The sequence below is a fragment of the Rhinolophus sinicus genome, linkage group LG06 (genome assembly GCF_036562045.2).
Source record: "Rhinolophus sinicus isolate RSC01 linkage group LG06, ASM3656204v1, whole genome shotgun sequence".
Taxonomy (NCBI): domain Eukaryota; kingdom Metazoa; phylum Chordata; class Mammalia; order Chiroptera; family Rhinolophidae; genus Rhinolophus; species Rhinolophus sinicus.
Window position 1 is genome coordinate 151,398,752 of NC_133756.1, and position 14,745 is coordinate 151,413,496.

The window sequence follows — 14,745 nt, forward strand, 5'->3', positions numbered from 1 at the left end:
TTGAGTATCTTTTCATGTGCTTCTTGGTCATTTACATAACCTCTTTGGAGAAATGTCTATTCAAATCATTTCCCACTTTTAAATTGGTTTTTATTTTTATTGTTGAGTTGTGAGAATTTTTAAACATATTTTATATACTAGACCATTATCAGATAGATGATTTGCAGATATTTTCTCTAAGGCTGTAGGTAGTATTTTCACTTTCTTGATAGTATCTTTTGATGCACAAAAATTTCTAATTTTAATGAAGTCCAATTTATTTTTCCTTTGGTTGCTTGTACTTTTGGTGTCACACTTAAGAAAACATTTCCTAATCCAAGGTCCTAAAGATTTACACCTGTGTTTTCTACTACGCATTTTATAGTTTTAGCTCTTACATTTTGTTTTTTGACCCATTTTGAGTTAATTTTTGATATGGTGTGGGGTAAGGGTCCAACTTCATTCTTTTACTTGTGGATATCCAGTTGTCTTGGCCATACTTGTTGAAAAGACTATTCTATTCCCATTGAATGATCTCGGCGTGATTGTTGAAAATCAACTGGCCACAGGTACATACGTGGGTTTATTTCTGAACTCTCAGTTCTGTTCCATTGGTCTGTATGTCCTTATGCTACTACCACACTGTCTTGATTACTGTAGCTTTGTAGGAAGTTTTGAAACTGGTAAATGTGAGTCCTCCAACTTTGTTCTTCTTTTTCAAGGTTTTTCTGTTTTTTTGTTTGTTTTTATTTTAGTTATTTTCATTTCAGCTTTAATTGCTTTTTTAATAATGCAACTTGAATAAGTACAAATAAAAAATGATCTAAAATCTGCTTATACAACTATAAAACTAGAACATTTACACATTAAATACAAATCTACAAAACTAATAACATTCAGGTTAACATAACATAATAGCTGGGGCTTTTTCTTTGAAACTAAATTTTCTCTTTCCAGGTGAATATGGAGTTAATTATGGTTTTTTGGGGTTCAACATGCCAATACTGCTGCATGCTGGGTGATGATGTGCTTCTCCCTACCTCTTATTATTTGGACAACCAGAAGCTTCCTTTTATATAGCGTATTGTGTCATCATTTATCTTCATCTGGTACAGATGCATGATACATATTTTCCCTCAACATTTTATTAATGAAAATCTTAAAGCAGACAACAAAGTTTAAAAAGTTTTACAGTTGCGTTCTTAATAAAATGTTAATTTTAGAGTTTCAAAAAATTTTATAACAGATGTAGTCCCATCACTTAGATTCTGGCATTAGCATTTTACTATCCTCGCTTTACATGATTTACATTTTAAGTCTTCCTCTTTTCTCATTTGTCCACTCAATACAAGTTTGAACAATGAAAAATTTTAATAGTATTCATTAAATATGAGCAAAATATATGCCTATACTATTTTTTTTTTTTTTTGGCTCATCATCAAGATGAAAATACAAAAATAATTCTTATAGAGAATTTGTAACTGGAGAAAATGATATGTAGTTCAATGCCAGGCTTTGAGGTCGGATTTCCATAATTGAGAAAGGATGATCTGTGTTAGCCCAGCTTGTACCCTTTTGGGTGGTACAAGCTTTTGGCATGTACCTAGGATTTTAATTTGGCATATTTATGAAGCACTAGATATGAATAACTATAAGTAGAGGAAAGTCCGTTGAACTTTAAAAAAAGATTTATTCCTGTGCTTGCTGTTTTTGTGAACATTTACTCAAATTTAAATCAGTTGTGTGATTTTGAAAATTTTTCTAACCCTTTGCCTTTTTTCCTTTTTTTTCTTTATTTCCCTGAAGTTGTTCCAGAAATTGTTTTATTCAGTTCACTTCAGTTCAACTCAAACTTTTATTGAAGGCCTATTTGGACCAAGTATGGCTAGTAGGCTGGTGCTTCTCAGCAGGGGAGGACAGTTGATTTTGTCCCCCTGGGACATTTGGCAATATAAGGAGCTATTTTTTACTGTCACGACTGAGGTTGTATGTGTCAGGAGTCCCTACGACCACCTCCGATTTGCCAGGAGGACTCACAGGAGTTAGCAAATAGGTGCACTCATGCTATGATTTATTTCACCAAAAGGGTACAAAGCGTAGTCAGCAAAGGGAAAAGATGCATGGGATGATGTCCGAGGAAACCAGGTGCAAGCATTCCAGCGTCCTCTCCCAGGGGTGTCACACAGGATGCGCTTAATTCTCCCTGCCACAAATTGTGACGTGTGAAATGTTGTGCGAGGGAAGCTTGTTAGAGACTCAGTGCCCAGGGTTTTTATTAGGAGTTAATCACATGGGCAGTCTGTGCTTGGCATGTGCCAAAATTCCAGACACCCAGAAGGAAAGCAGGTGTTCACCATAAACCATGTTGTTTATACATACGTCTGGGCACAGTTCTAATCAGTTTTGGGGACGGTGGGAAATCTCCCAAAATCGGAGTTCCCAGTCACCAGCCAATTGCCAGCCTGTCAGAGGATAACAGTCAGACCTGTGACGTTAACTTCTGCGCAGGGTGCTCCTGGCATCTGCTGGATGGAGGCCAGGGATGCCGCCAAACCTCTGCAATGCTCAGGTCAACTCCCCACAGCAGAGAATTACTGGGTCCAAATGTCAGCAGTGCTGCTGTGGAGAAAGCCTGGGTCAGGCAGAGAGAGCCAGTGAGGAGCAGGTCTGTGAGGTCAGCTCAGCTGCCTCCAGGCCTCTGTCTTTCTTAATACCGCTTGAACTAAACTCTATTTATTATCTATAATCTCTCTAGTATAATCTAGCTCTCTTATATTAGTTTAAGACTCTTAATTCCCTTCAGATTTAATCCAGGGAAGAAAATGTGCTGAAAAGAAGAGATTTGGTAAACATAGGAGAACAAATCACTCTGAACAGTCAAAATTATTTTCATAGATTTAAGTTGTTATATTGGTAGTAGTTTTCTTAATAACTTAATCTAATTAGTATGTATCATTAGACTGAAACTGAGATCATTTACTAGGTCGCTTAAGGTACCGGTTCGTTTCTGAAGTTCTGTGGTTCAGTAACTTGATAGAGTAACCGTGTATCTTCAGTGTATTAGGAGAAAGTCCCAGCCACGTTGCGCATGATTCTCCCTCTGCTGGCCAGTAGGTGGATTTCTGCATCTCCACTTGGACCCACATTTCCCCTCCAGCCTTGCCTGCAGTTCGGCCCTGCAGCTGTGGTCTTTCTTTTATAAACCACACTCCCCTCCCTCCCCATTCCACCCCCCAAGAAAAGTCTAAAAAGAAAAATAAGGCGAAGTCGGGCTCCAGACGCATCATCCTTTCCAGAGACTTGGGAGGAGGCAGGGTGGGTGACCTTATGGCAGCATTTTGGATTGTTGCTCTTTGTGAGAGTTGCTTTTTAAGGGAATTCCCACATCTCTTGAGGGATCCAGAGTAGCAAGAACTTTGTTTTTATTTTTATTTTAAATCTCTCTCAATATTTTTTCAATGGGAAGCTGAGGATTGTTGCTATTGATAGCTTCTTCTCACAGCTGTGTTGGCCTCAGCTGGAATTCTTGTCATTTTCTCTCTAAAAGGAACTAAATTGGGAGTTTACAACGGTTCCTATTGAGGGAGACTTTAAGTTCTCAGCATGATTTTACTTAAACTTAGATACCAGCACTGCTGGGAGGAAACATGAAAGTCATAACTACTAATTTTAGTCCTTAAAAGAAAAACAAATCCGCCTTAAAATTGTGTTTGCTTAAAACTGAAATGGTTGTACTCCACCAACCCTCCCCAGGTCAGGGAGAAACAGCGTGCAAGCAGGGGGCGAGCCTTTTTAGACTCTTGTTCACATCTATGCATTTGTGTCAAACATGCAGGAGTCCTAAGAATGGGGATCCAGTGGTCCTGGTGTGCGAATGTCTGACGTAGAACTTGGTTTCTTAACAGTGAAATCTGGACTCTGGGCCAGAGTCCTTCCTTACTTGCGAGTTTCTTTGGGCACCACACATTAACATCTGTATTTATTCCTATATCTACGTAGATGAGTGTCTCTGTCTTTCTCTAAATGTATGTATATTAAAAACCATGCATTCATATTGATATCACTAATTCCAGCCAATGCCGCAGGAGCATTCTGGTTTTCTCCCTTTTCTCCAGCGCCCTCTACACATTGTGCCCTGCTGTCCAGCATAGATACCCTCCCAACGACTGGGGCACCCTTTTCAGCCTGCGCAGGCTCTGGCACTGTTCTGGGATTCCCACATGCCCTCCTAACCTCACGAGCTCCAGCGTCCCATTCCTGGTTTCCATAGCTACCTCTACCCCTGAGCCTAGTGTGGAAACCTTAACCACCTTTTTAGGGCTCTCATACGCTTCACTGGGCCATCTCCCTCCCCTTCCCCAAGTAGAAGGTCTCACCCCACAAGGCTTCAACACTCCATGTGGCCACCCCATCATGCAGAAACGCCCTCTTCCCTCCAGGACGCCAGCACTGTACACCCTCCTGCACGGACGCCATCTTGGAAGCCAACGTGTCCATTCTTACTCTAGACAGCGTAGAGCACCAGTTTTATGTTGGCAGCTCTACTTAAATATAAAGTCTCCAGAAACATCCAGCAAATACCAGGTACCAGTGTCTTAGGAATTGGAAAGACCTTTAGAGACCATTCAGCCCTAACTTGATCCCCTGTATCCCCCAAAATAAGACCTAGCCGGACAATCAGCTCTCATATGTCTTTTGGAGCAAAAATTAATATGAGACCTGATCTTATATTGTATTGTATATGACCTGGTCTTATTGTAAAATAAGATCAGGTCTTATATAATACAATATTATATAATTACTTATTTTTGCTCCAAAAGACACATTAGAGTTGATTGTCCGGCTAGGTCTTATTTTGGGGGAAACATGGTACATAACTTTTCACTATAATTCCTTAATGGAAAGTTTTCTGATTTGTGATATGATAAAAAAACTCTTACAGTCCATTTCATTTTTAAATAGCTTTATTAGTTAAGGTGGTTTCCCTGCTTGTCTTGTGAGTTTGACTTGAACTCTTCCTCCTGTTTAAACAGAAATAGTTTGCAGTGCTCCGAGTGCTCCCTCCCTGGATGCGATCGTCCTGTCCCGAGTCCTCCCTCTGAAAGTGAATGCTGTCATTAAAGAAAAGTTGTTGAGGCTCAGGGCTGGGAGTAGAATCCAAGAGTCTGTTTCAGTGTCTAGAAGGAACACTTGGCTATAAATATCCAGCGTATTGTTCAATAAATTATAATTGAGGGGGAAATTACCCAGGATGAGGGGAACCAGTCTGTGCAGCTAATCCCAGCTGTCTCCCTGGCGAGTTGCTGTTCCATGCCTTCCTTATCTCCACTTACCTTTACCCAGGCCTCTGGGTCTGAACTATCAGGGTAATTGTACCATACAGACCTTTCTGCAGTGAGGAGGTGACCTGTATTTGTGCTGTCAGGTACCCACTAGCCACATATGGCTACTGTTCACTTGAAATGTGGCTAATGTGACTGAGGGACTGAATTTTAAATTTAGTTTAATTTTAATTAATGTAAATTTAAATGGCCTGATGTAGCTAATTGCTTTTGGACAGTGAAGTTCTAGGGAATCTGTTTATTCCTTTTTTCCTTCACTGTGGTGTGGGAAATGCCCTTTGCTTTTTTTTTGCTTTTTTTTAGTTCAGAAATTACCAAAATTTCTTTGTACAAAGAAATTACCAAAAGAAGTGGTGTTAAGGATTTAAAAGCAATCTGGCTGTGATATGTGTTGCTCTGGTTTTTTTTGGAGTTTAAGTTTATTCAGCTGACCTGGCTGGGTAGGCCAGTGTTCACCTTCTCCACTCATTGCTCTGTGTGTTTGGACCTGAAGCTTCACGCTCACTTAAAGATGACAACTTCAGTTAGAGAATGACTGATTATTCTTTGGCAGTGGATGTGTGCACCTCTACATAAGTCTAAGAAACTAAAGAAAGATAAAACAATTACCCTTCCTTTCTCTCCAAAGCACAAAAGGGAGAGAGAGAGAGAGAGAGAGAGAGAGAGAGAGAGAGAGCGAGGAGGGTTCACAGAGTATAGGTTTTTGGTTCTTCTGCACAGACTTGTATCACCTTGCCTGGGGACATTGCCTGTGAATTGCGTAGCCCTAGTATTTCCCCTGGTCTGTGCCAGTTAGAGGTAGATTTAAGTACGTCCTACTTCTGGGTGTGATGTGTGTTTCATTTCTTCCTGGAACCTGCTTTATATTATTTTTTTGGCAGTGGTCCCTAGTGGTATCTCAACGTATATATAGTGTTTATGCTCTGTAACCTCTCTGTCTTCTGGGAATCTTGCCTTCCAGGAGGGAATTACTTACCATCCGATCTCCCCAAATCTTCCCCTTGACTTCCGGCTTCCTAACTTTGTGTTCACATTTTTTTGTCTCTTGTGGAGATCTAAATGGCATTAGACCCTTGGGAATCCTTTTTTCACTCCATTTTCTTTTGAGCAGCCTTGCTATCCAGATGTTAAGACTGGTTCCATCTTCTGGTGAAGATAGTTTTCTCCACTTGTTCTCAGTTACCAGTCCGGTCTTCCTAATGTCCAGGTGGTCTTGACAACGAGGGCTGTCTTTTCCTGGAGCTTCTTCATAGCATAGGGATGCCACTCAACAGGCAGAAGCCGGCTTTCATCTGCTTTTATAGCCAGTGCTGCCATCCAATTTCCCTCTTATGTGAAGGAAGCAGCAGCTCTCAGTTCCCTTGCAGATCAGTGAACTCAGATGTAACTAATGATAACATGTTGATGTTTCCCCCGATCAATCAACTTGTCACTCAGTTTCTCTCTTTTTACACACACACACACACACACACACACACACACAAATACACAAACATAACACACACATACACGTGCATACACACACATGCACACACGTACAATGTGTGATCAAAAAATGTGAATGTTTAAATTTAAAAAAATTTATTATAGTAAAAGACACATTGCCATTAATCCCCCTGAAAATAGTCCCCCTTGCTTCACACACACTTACGCCATCGTTCTTGCCACTTTCTGAAGCAGTAAGTCCTCTTTCGTGAGTATCTTTAGTTGTGCTGTCATGGCTGCCTCCATGTCCTGAATCGATTCAAAATGTTTTCCCTTCATGGTCATTTTGACTTTGGGGAAGAGCCAGAAGTCGAACGGTGCCAGATTCAGTGAATGAGGTGGATGAGGGCACACCGTAATGTTTTTATTTGACAGAAGTTGCCGTACCGGATACGATGTGTGACACAGAGCAATGCCATGATGGAGGATGAAGTAAAGACACTCACTGTATTTTTTGATCACACACCTATTTATAGTATGCTCTCTAAGTTTGGCATATTACAAGCATTGCCTCAAACATTCAGAACTTTTCCCAAATAAAATTTTTAACAATTGCATAATATTTCACCATGTAAATGAGTCATACCTTACCTTCTTACAGTATATACTATTTTAAACATTCAGCAATGCCATAGGTATAGTTTCCCCAAAAAGCAAGGCATGTGAAGACTGGAGAGAAAACACTGCCGTGTGTTTAATATCACAGTTTGTCTTACCTTAACTAACATGCCAGCTGCAGCTTTCTAGTCACCTTCTTTTCTCCCTTCTAGTCCCCGGCGATACTTCGTCCTGTCATCTCAGATGGCTCTCCATGCCGAGTACCGAGAGGAGCTGGAAGCCCTGCAGACCAAGCACGGGGAGTCAGTGTTGGTCCTAGATAAATGCACCAACCTGTCCGAGGGCGTTCTTTCCCTCCGTAAGCGCTGCCACAAGCACCAGGTCTTCGATTACCCCCAAGTGCTACAGGTGAGTGTCATTTATTACCTCTCCAAAGGCTCAGTGGAGGTCACTTCCATGAGGTAAAATGGACCTGGACAAACAGGCGTTTTCTCCACCTGCAACTAGGAGAATTCCCCAGGGGAGAAGCAGCTGCAGTATTGCTTTTTCCTGGATATGCAGACTTTCACATGCTTCAGTGTGTGGCAGGCTGTGCAAAGCTGCTGGGCCTATGAGTGCTCATATGCCTGTCAAATTCTCATTTGATAAATTTCTGAAGAAGCCACAGACAAAGCAGACAAATGGATTTTGCTTTTACCCCTGTATGCCTAGGCCCGTCCAGAGAAATTTTCTTCTTTAAGATGGCAGCTTGTATCCTCCGTGCTGGCCCACAGGCCACAAGTCAGGTTTTCCTGGGAGTGGAAGGTTTTTACTTTTTTTGTCTTTGGTGTTTGCCACCCTTACCATGTCCTACTGGTAGCACTTAAATCACAGGAATGGCAGTACTTCCATAACCACAGGCAAAGCAGTCCTTTTGGGGATGTTTTTTATAAGCAGGATATTCGACATTCCAAGGGCAGGGGGGCTAAGAAAGGAGACATGAGTTTTGTTCACTTAAATATTTAAAATACACACAGGTTGGTTCAAGGAGAAATATCAGGGAGCTAGTGTGATTTTTTTTTTTTTTTAAATCTCTGGATTTAAAAGGAGAACTGGCCCATGCTGAGATTGTTAAAATACTTTCTCTCAAAAAGTACTGCATCTTGTCTGGAATGTCTGACTGATAACAGTGGTGATGTGCACAGGAGTATTTATAGTAACCTTTGTCTAGACGGGAAGATTGGTTATCAGCACGAGTGTCCGCATCTGGATGCCGACTCTTCAGGGCAGCAGGCCGCCCACCTGCACCACCGGCGCCACGACCCAGCCTCTTCTTTCACTCGCGATACTTTTCTCATTTATCCCCAGAGGAGCTGGGCATATTGAGTTTCTTTATATTTATTTCTGAACTCTCCTCTTCTCTAGCTTTAAAGATGAAATGGTGTCTTTTTTAAAAAAAAATCTTTATTCTCCTGAAGATGCAAACTGGGAGAAATTGAGTGTTAGAGATAGGGCCTTTTCTTATTTCAGTTTACCTGTTGCAACTGTTTTTTCTCCTATATATCTCTTATTTTCCTAAGTATTCCCCACATTGAGGGAGTGACTGGGGAAGAAATCTTTTCAGATTTTGCTTTTTGTTCGATTTATTCTCTCTAAATAGAATATATCTGTCTTAATGTGTTTTCAAAGGCATTGGATTCATGAAATAAATATCTTCTGTACTCAGAGCACACTGCTAGATACCTGGGGAATAGAAAGATGAAATGAGATTTCATACCTTCCCTTTGGGGGGTCCTCTAGAGAACCCGATAATGCCCAGACAAAATAATTCTGTTATAAAGTAGGTTGCAGTAAGTATGTTCAGCCACTGTTCCACGGTGTATTTACATAGTACACTAGGCCTGAAAGAACCCAGTCTGGGGAAAGTCATATTGTTGAGTGTTCATAGGAAGACTCGGGTGTGGGTTTTGAACATTTTCAGAATGCCAACAGGAGAGGCAGTGAAGTAACACTGAAGAGTAGAAACGTAAAACATTGCAACCGGTTAAGCTCTTCAAGTTTTACTGGTGTGAGCTGTTATCTTCTAGCATTTTTGTGTCAGGATGCCTCAGTGTTGCTTGGCTTTGGCCCCTGGGAGAACTTCACGGTCTGCAGGATCAGTCAGCGGATCAATGAAACTGGCTTGTAATCCCCTCCATCTGCTTGTGTTTCTGCAGGAAGCTACTTTCTGTGTGGTCGTTCGTGGAGCGCGGCTGGGCCAAGCGGTACTGAGTGACGTATTACGGGCTGGCTGTGTCCCAGTTGTCATCGCAGACTCTTATATTTTGCCTTTCTCTGAAGTTCTTGACTGGAAGAGGTTGGTGTTACCCTTTAATAAACTTTACACTATTACACTAATGGTTCTGCATGTATTAGATTTTAAACGTCCTCCCCCCCACCCCCCCAGTAATGGTAATGCATACCTAAGTTTGAGAACTACTCCTTTAGACAGTTGTGTGTATCCACTGGCTTAGAGAAGAGGTTGGCACACTGAGGCCTGGAGGCTAAATATGGCAGATGCTGGTTTTTGTAAATAAAGTTTTATTGAAGCACAGCCACACCCTTAAATTTACATATCGTCTAGGGCTATTTTTGTGCTACAGTGGCAGAGGTTAATAGTTGCCACAGATTATGTGGCCCACAAAGCCTAAAATATTTACTACCTGGCCCTGGACAGAAAACATTTACCAGCCCTTGGCCGAGTGCTGTGGTTCCTACAGACTGCAGATATACTCACCTGGAGAACTTAAAAAAATACCTGGGACTTATCTTCAGGAATGCTGAATTTTATAGCTCCCCAGGTCTGGTTTGTAGCCACAGTTGAGAACCACTGCTCTGGAGTCTTGACTGAATTTGCCTAATGTGAGTAGCTGGAGGTGGGGTGTCTCCACATGGATGCAACCTTAGAAACATCCGTAGTGTGCACATGGCCAAATGTGGGTTCTGCTCGGTTATGGCTGTCAGTGCTGTAGGGAAAAGAATAGTCCGAAAGTCTCCTGTTGTTTCATTTCCGTAGGACTTTGGAAGTTAAAAATTATTGAAAATTAACTCCTTTTGTATATACTTCTCAGGCTTGACTTGACCTTAAATGCTGAATTGCTTGCTCCTCTCCCAACTTTTTTGATATTTCTATCCAAGTCTGGTCACCACAGATATTTGAACATTCAGAGATGCATTCATTCATGTCACATTTATTGGAAATAATTATTGTGAATAATACAGTCTCTACTCTTAAGGAGGCTAGAGTAGTGAGGAAGACAAACCAACAATTTCAATATCGTCTGATAAGTGCTGTAACATGCATGCACAGGGGGCGATAGAAGCCCGGAACAGAAGAGGGAGCCTGAAAGAAGAGGGTGTGCCTTTCTTTATTGTATCTTAGAGAAGTGATGAGCCACTTCCAGTCATTTACATACCCAGGCAAACATTTTTTGAGTGCCCTTTCCTTGCCAGGTACTGTGTTAGGTATCAGGATACAAACATGATCAAGGTCAAACTTGCCTGCAAGAAGCTCATAGTCTAGTGGTGGAAGCTAGACAAGTATACCAGCAATTACCAAATACTGGGGTGAGACTCGGCGCGGGCTGGGTGTGGTGTGCGGAGAAGAGTGAGTGAGCAGGAGACACACCTTTGCGGCAGTGGGGAGGGCCTCACAGAGGCAGTGGCCCTGAGCTGAGTCTGACACGATAGAGAAGCTCCCTCTGCCTGGGTAGTTGTAGTTATGGCTCGGCGGTAGAAAGGCTCTGGCTTTCATCAGAAGGCCTGGGTTCAGATAACCACCCCTATTACTGCCTAGCTTTGTGATCTTGGCAAATCATTGCATCTCTTTTGAGCTTCAGTTTTCCCATCTGTACAGTCGAAATCATTTATTTATGTAACAAATATTTATTAAGTGCTAACTGTGTGTGCTAAGCAGTGTACCAGGTGCTCAGGATATGCTGGTGAGTGGAACCCAGCGTGGTTTCCATCTCAGTGGACGAGGCTAGTGTGGGGAGGGGGTTTCAGATTTTAGTAAATTACTTTATACAAATAGAATTACTGAACTCTGCTAAATGCCATAAAGGGGAAGTCATTGTCACGTCCTCTCTGTCCCTCCCCGCCATATCTAATCTGTTAGCAGATCCTGCCGGCTCTCTTCTCTCGTCACTTTCATCAGTTCCTCCCTCATAAGCCTCTCTTGCTTGGCTTTTGCGATGGCCTCCAGCTGTTCTCCCTGCCCCTGGTCTTGCCATCTGTAGTTTGTTCTAACACTTTAGGCAGAGTGATCGCGTTGGAACATAATCAGATCACACCATGCTTTGCCTAAAACCTTCCAGTGGCTTTCTATCTCAGTAAGAGCCCAAGTCCTTCCAGCAGCCTGGAAGGCCCTATAGGCTTTGCTGTGACCCTCCCTCCCCTGTTTCTCTTCTTTTCCTGGTATTCTCCATCTTCTTTACGGTTTGCCAGCCACACTGGCCTCTTTACTGTTGCTGGAATATTGTTGACAAGCTACTTCCTCAGGGCCTTTCCCTGGTTAGTCCCTCTGCCTGGAATTCTCTTTAATCTCAGGTGTTCTCGTGGCTCTCTCACACTTAGGCCTTCCGTGTCTGTTTTGCTCACTGTGGTGTTACCAGGACCTCGTTCCTAACAGGGGCTCCATAAATAGTACATGCTGAGTAAATGAATGGATTTGGGTATGCAGTGCAGCTAAAGGAGAAAAGTCACTGTTCCCTTGGAGCGGGCAATGGAGAGTGAAGAAGAGTGTACCAGGTCGGAGGGACTTTACACAGAAGCCGTGCGCTGGGCAGAGCTTGGTGTGTTCGCGTGACTGAAGGGGTGCGTGTGGCTGGAGCACACCGGTGGAGTGGAGGGAGGACGAAAGATGAATGCAGAAGTGAGTGGGAGGTGAGGAAATGGTCGGCCATGAGGGAGGGAGAAGGAAGAGGGACTGCGCACCAGAAGGGGCTTGTGGCTGGAGGAGGTTTTGGGTATTGTTGTTCCTGCTTGTGAGAATTAAACAAGCAGTGTATTCAGAAGCGCTTTGTGAAAAGGGCTGTACTTACATAAATTGTTTTGCCACTGTCTCTAGAGCATCTGTGGTTGTGCCAGAAGAGAAGTTGTCAGATGTGTGCAGTATACTGCAGAGCATCCCCCAAAGACAGATCGAAGAAATGCAGAGACAGGTAAGAGGCCAAGCAGCCCTGTTGGGGGGGTGACCTGCGTGATGTGAAAGGGCGGCCTTGACCACTTAGATACAGAGCGACAGCAGCTGAATGCATGAGTGGGGTTCATTTCATCCACTATCAACCGACCAAACGGAAAATAGGAAAACAGTGTTAGGTGAGTTGGTCAAATAACATTTGATAGAATAACGATCAGAGATTTCAAAACACTTCTGAGGTTTTAAGGTCGTACCATAGTGTGCGGAGGACGCAAAGCTCAGCCACTGGACGGTGGTTTTCACAAAGCAGGTGACCGTTCTTGTGACAAGCCCGCCACGGAAGCTCGGCCTTTTCAGGATGATGCTTCCGAGTAGCTGCTGACCTTGAGAAGGTTGTTGTACAAGCTGGCCTACGTTCACAGTTCCGATGGCCTCCTCTCCCCCGGAACATTTCCATGCTCCGGCCGCCCCTCCCGGTTTTCTCTTCCACCTTCTGACGCTCCTTTCCCTGGGCTGCTCTCGACCGACGCGCTCCACTGGGTGTCCCGTTTAGTCCTGCTTCCCTTTCCTTCTCCTGAAACAAACTTATGTGGGCTTAAACGTCAAGCAAGTTTTTTAAAAAAATGAAAAAGACTATCCTGATATTGTTAGTGGTTTAAAAGTTTTTATTTTAATATTGAATGTCAACTATAATTAACAAGTCGTCACGGGGCTCTGTAGTGCAGCCTGAGGAACATAGTCAGTAATGTTCTAATAACTGTAGCGTCGGGGGATAGTAGACTCATTGGGGTGATTGCGGTGGGAGTTATGTAGCTGGTCACTACTACGTATGTTGTTCTGTATGCCTGAAACTAATGAAAAATTAAAAGTTTTCATTTTTATCAAAATTGTCTGTGTGGGATCAGCAGGAGACAGGTTTGGAGAGTTCTCAGCATTGTGTGTGTAAGTGTCTCACACATCCTGATTTCGGTTTGGCACCCTCACCCTCAGGCGGAGAGCCTGTATAGAACCTCGTCCAGAGAGCACCTCTCAGGCCTCTGTCCAGGTGAGGGCAGGGTGGTCACCTGGCTGTGTGGAATGGGGAGGGGATCTGGGCTTCTAACTGCTTCTTAAATATATTTCGCTTCCTTAGCCCCGCCGTGAGCCCCGCCTGTCCCCCACTTTGGGTTGTGCAGTGGAACTCAGGTTTTTCTCAGCCGACTTAGGATACAGATGTCATGGGCCTGTAGGGTCGGCCTCCACTTCGTCTTCTGCTATTCAGCTTCCACATTTGGTTGCTGTTATCTTGTCTCCCATTCTCTTTAGAGCGATCATGCCTTAATTTTTAAAAATTTCACATGTCATTTTCGGGTTTTAGGAGGGAGTGAAAGTTAGTGAATGTGTTCACCACCCCACCCCACCCCGGTTTATTATAGTTCTGAGCTTCTTCAATCCAAGAGATGGCCACAGCGCACGGTGATGAAGTCTGTAGGTTCTTCTCAGGCTGCCTGTGTGGAGTGCCAGCTCGGCTCATTACTAACTCTGTGCCGTTGGCCAGGAACTTGCCTTCTCTGGACCTCAGGAACTTCATCTGTAAGACATTTGGGCATTTGGATTTGAAAACCAATCACAGGTTGACTTTCGTCTCCCTATAGTTTTTTCATAGTATACTCATGTTTGTTTTAAGTTTCTGGGCTTCCCAGTTGTTCCTTAACTGCTGACCTCATGTGAGTTTTAGTGAATTAGAAAATCAGTCCAGAGATCTCTAGAATCTTGTCGTTCTTATAACTCATGCAGAAGAAAATGCTCCTGGAAGAGTCCTGGTGTCTGTCTGTGCTCTTTGTTTCCTTTTCTGGCATCGTGATTTACTGACATAACTACATAGAGAATCGGCTGCTAAATCAGATACTACCTTTTACTAGACTCTAGTCTTAAAAAAAACAAGGCGAAAGAACCCTTCCACCTTCATGTTGCGAGAGAGAACCATTTGGTTTTGGAGCAGAGCACCTTTGGCTAGCTTACAGGAGCATGGCTTGGGAGCCACAGGTCTGAGACGAGCTTGGCTGGTCATTTCCAGTGGCAGGCTCAGAATCGTAGAGCCGTTGAGAAGGGATGAATAAAGGCCATTTAAAACAGTGTGCTTTTAGGTTACTTGGGTTCAAAGAGACATACTTGGAGTCAAAAGACTTGGGTTTGAGCCCTGGCTCCGTCCCTATTAATTGTACGACCATGACAAGTTGCCAA

General features: G+C 43.1%; 1 protein-coding gene across 1 annotated transcript in view; it reads left to right on the top strand.

Annotated features, from left to right (window-relative positions):
- EXT2 (exostosin glycosyltransferase 2) overlaps window positions 1–14,745 on the top strand; it is a 124,474-nt gene that overhangs the window by 18,133 nt on the left and 91,596 nt on the right. The window contains exons 5-7 of the mRNA XM_019746443.2: window positions 7,577–7,772; window positions 9,560–9,699; window positions 12,451–12,544. Coding sequence (XP_019602002.2) covers window positions 7,577–7,772; window positions 9,560–9,699; window positions 12,451–12,544 — 430 coding nt within the window. The remainder of the gene's footprint in view (window positions 1–7,576; window positions 7,773–9,559; window positions 9,700–12,450; window positions 12,545–14,745) is intronic.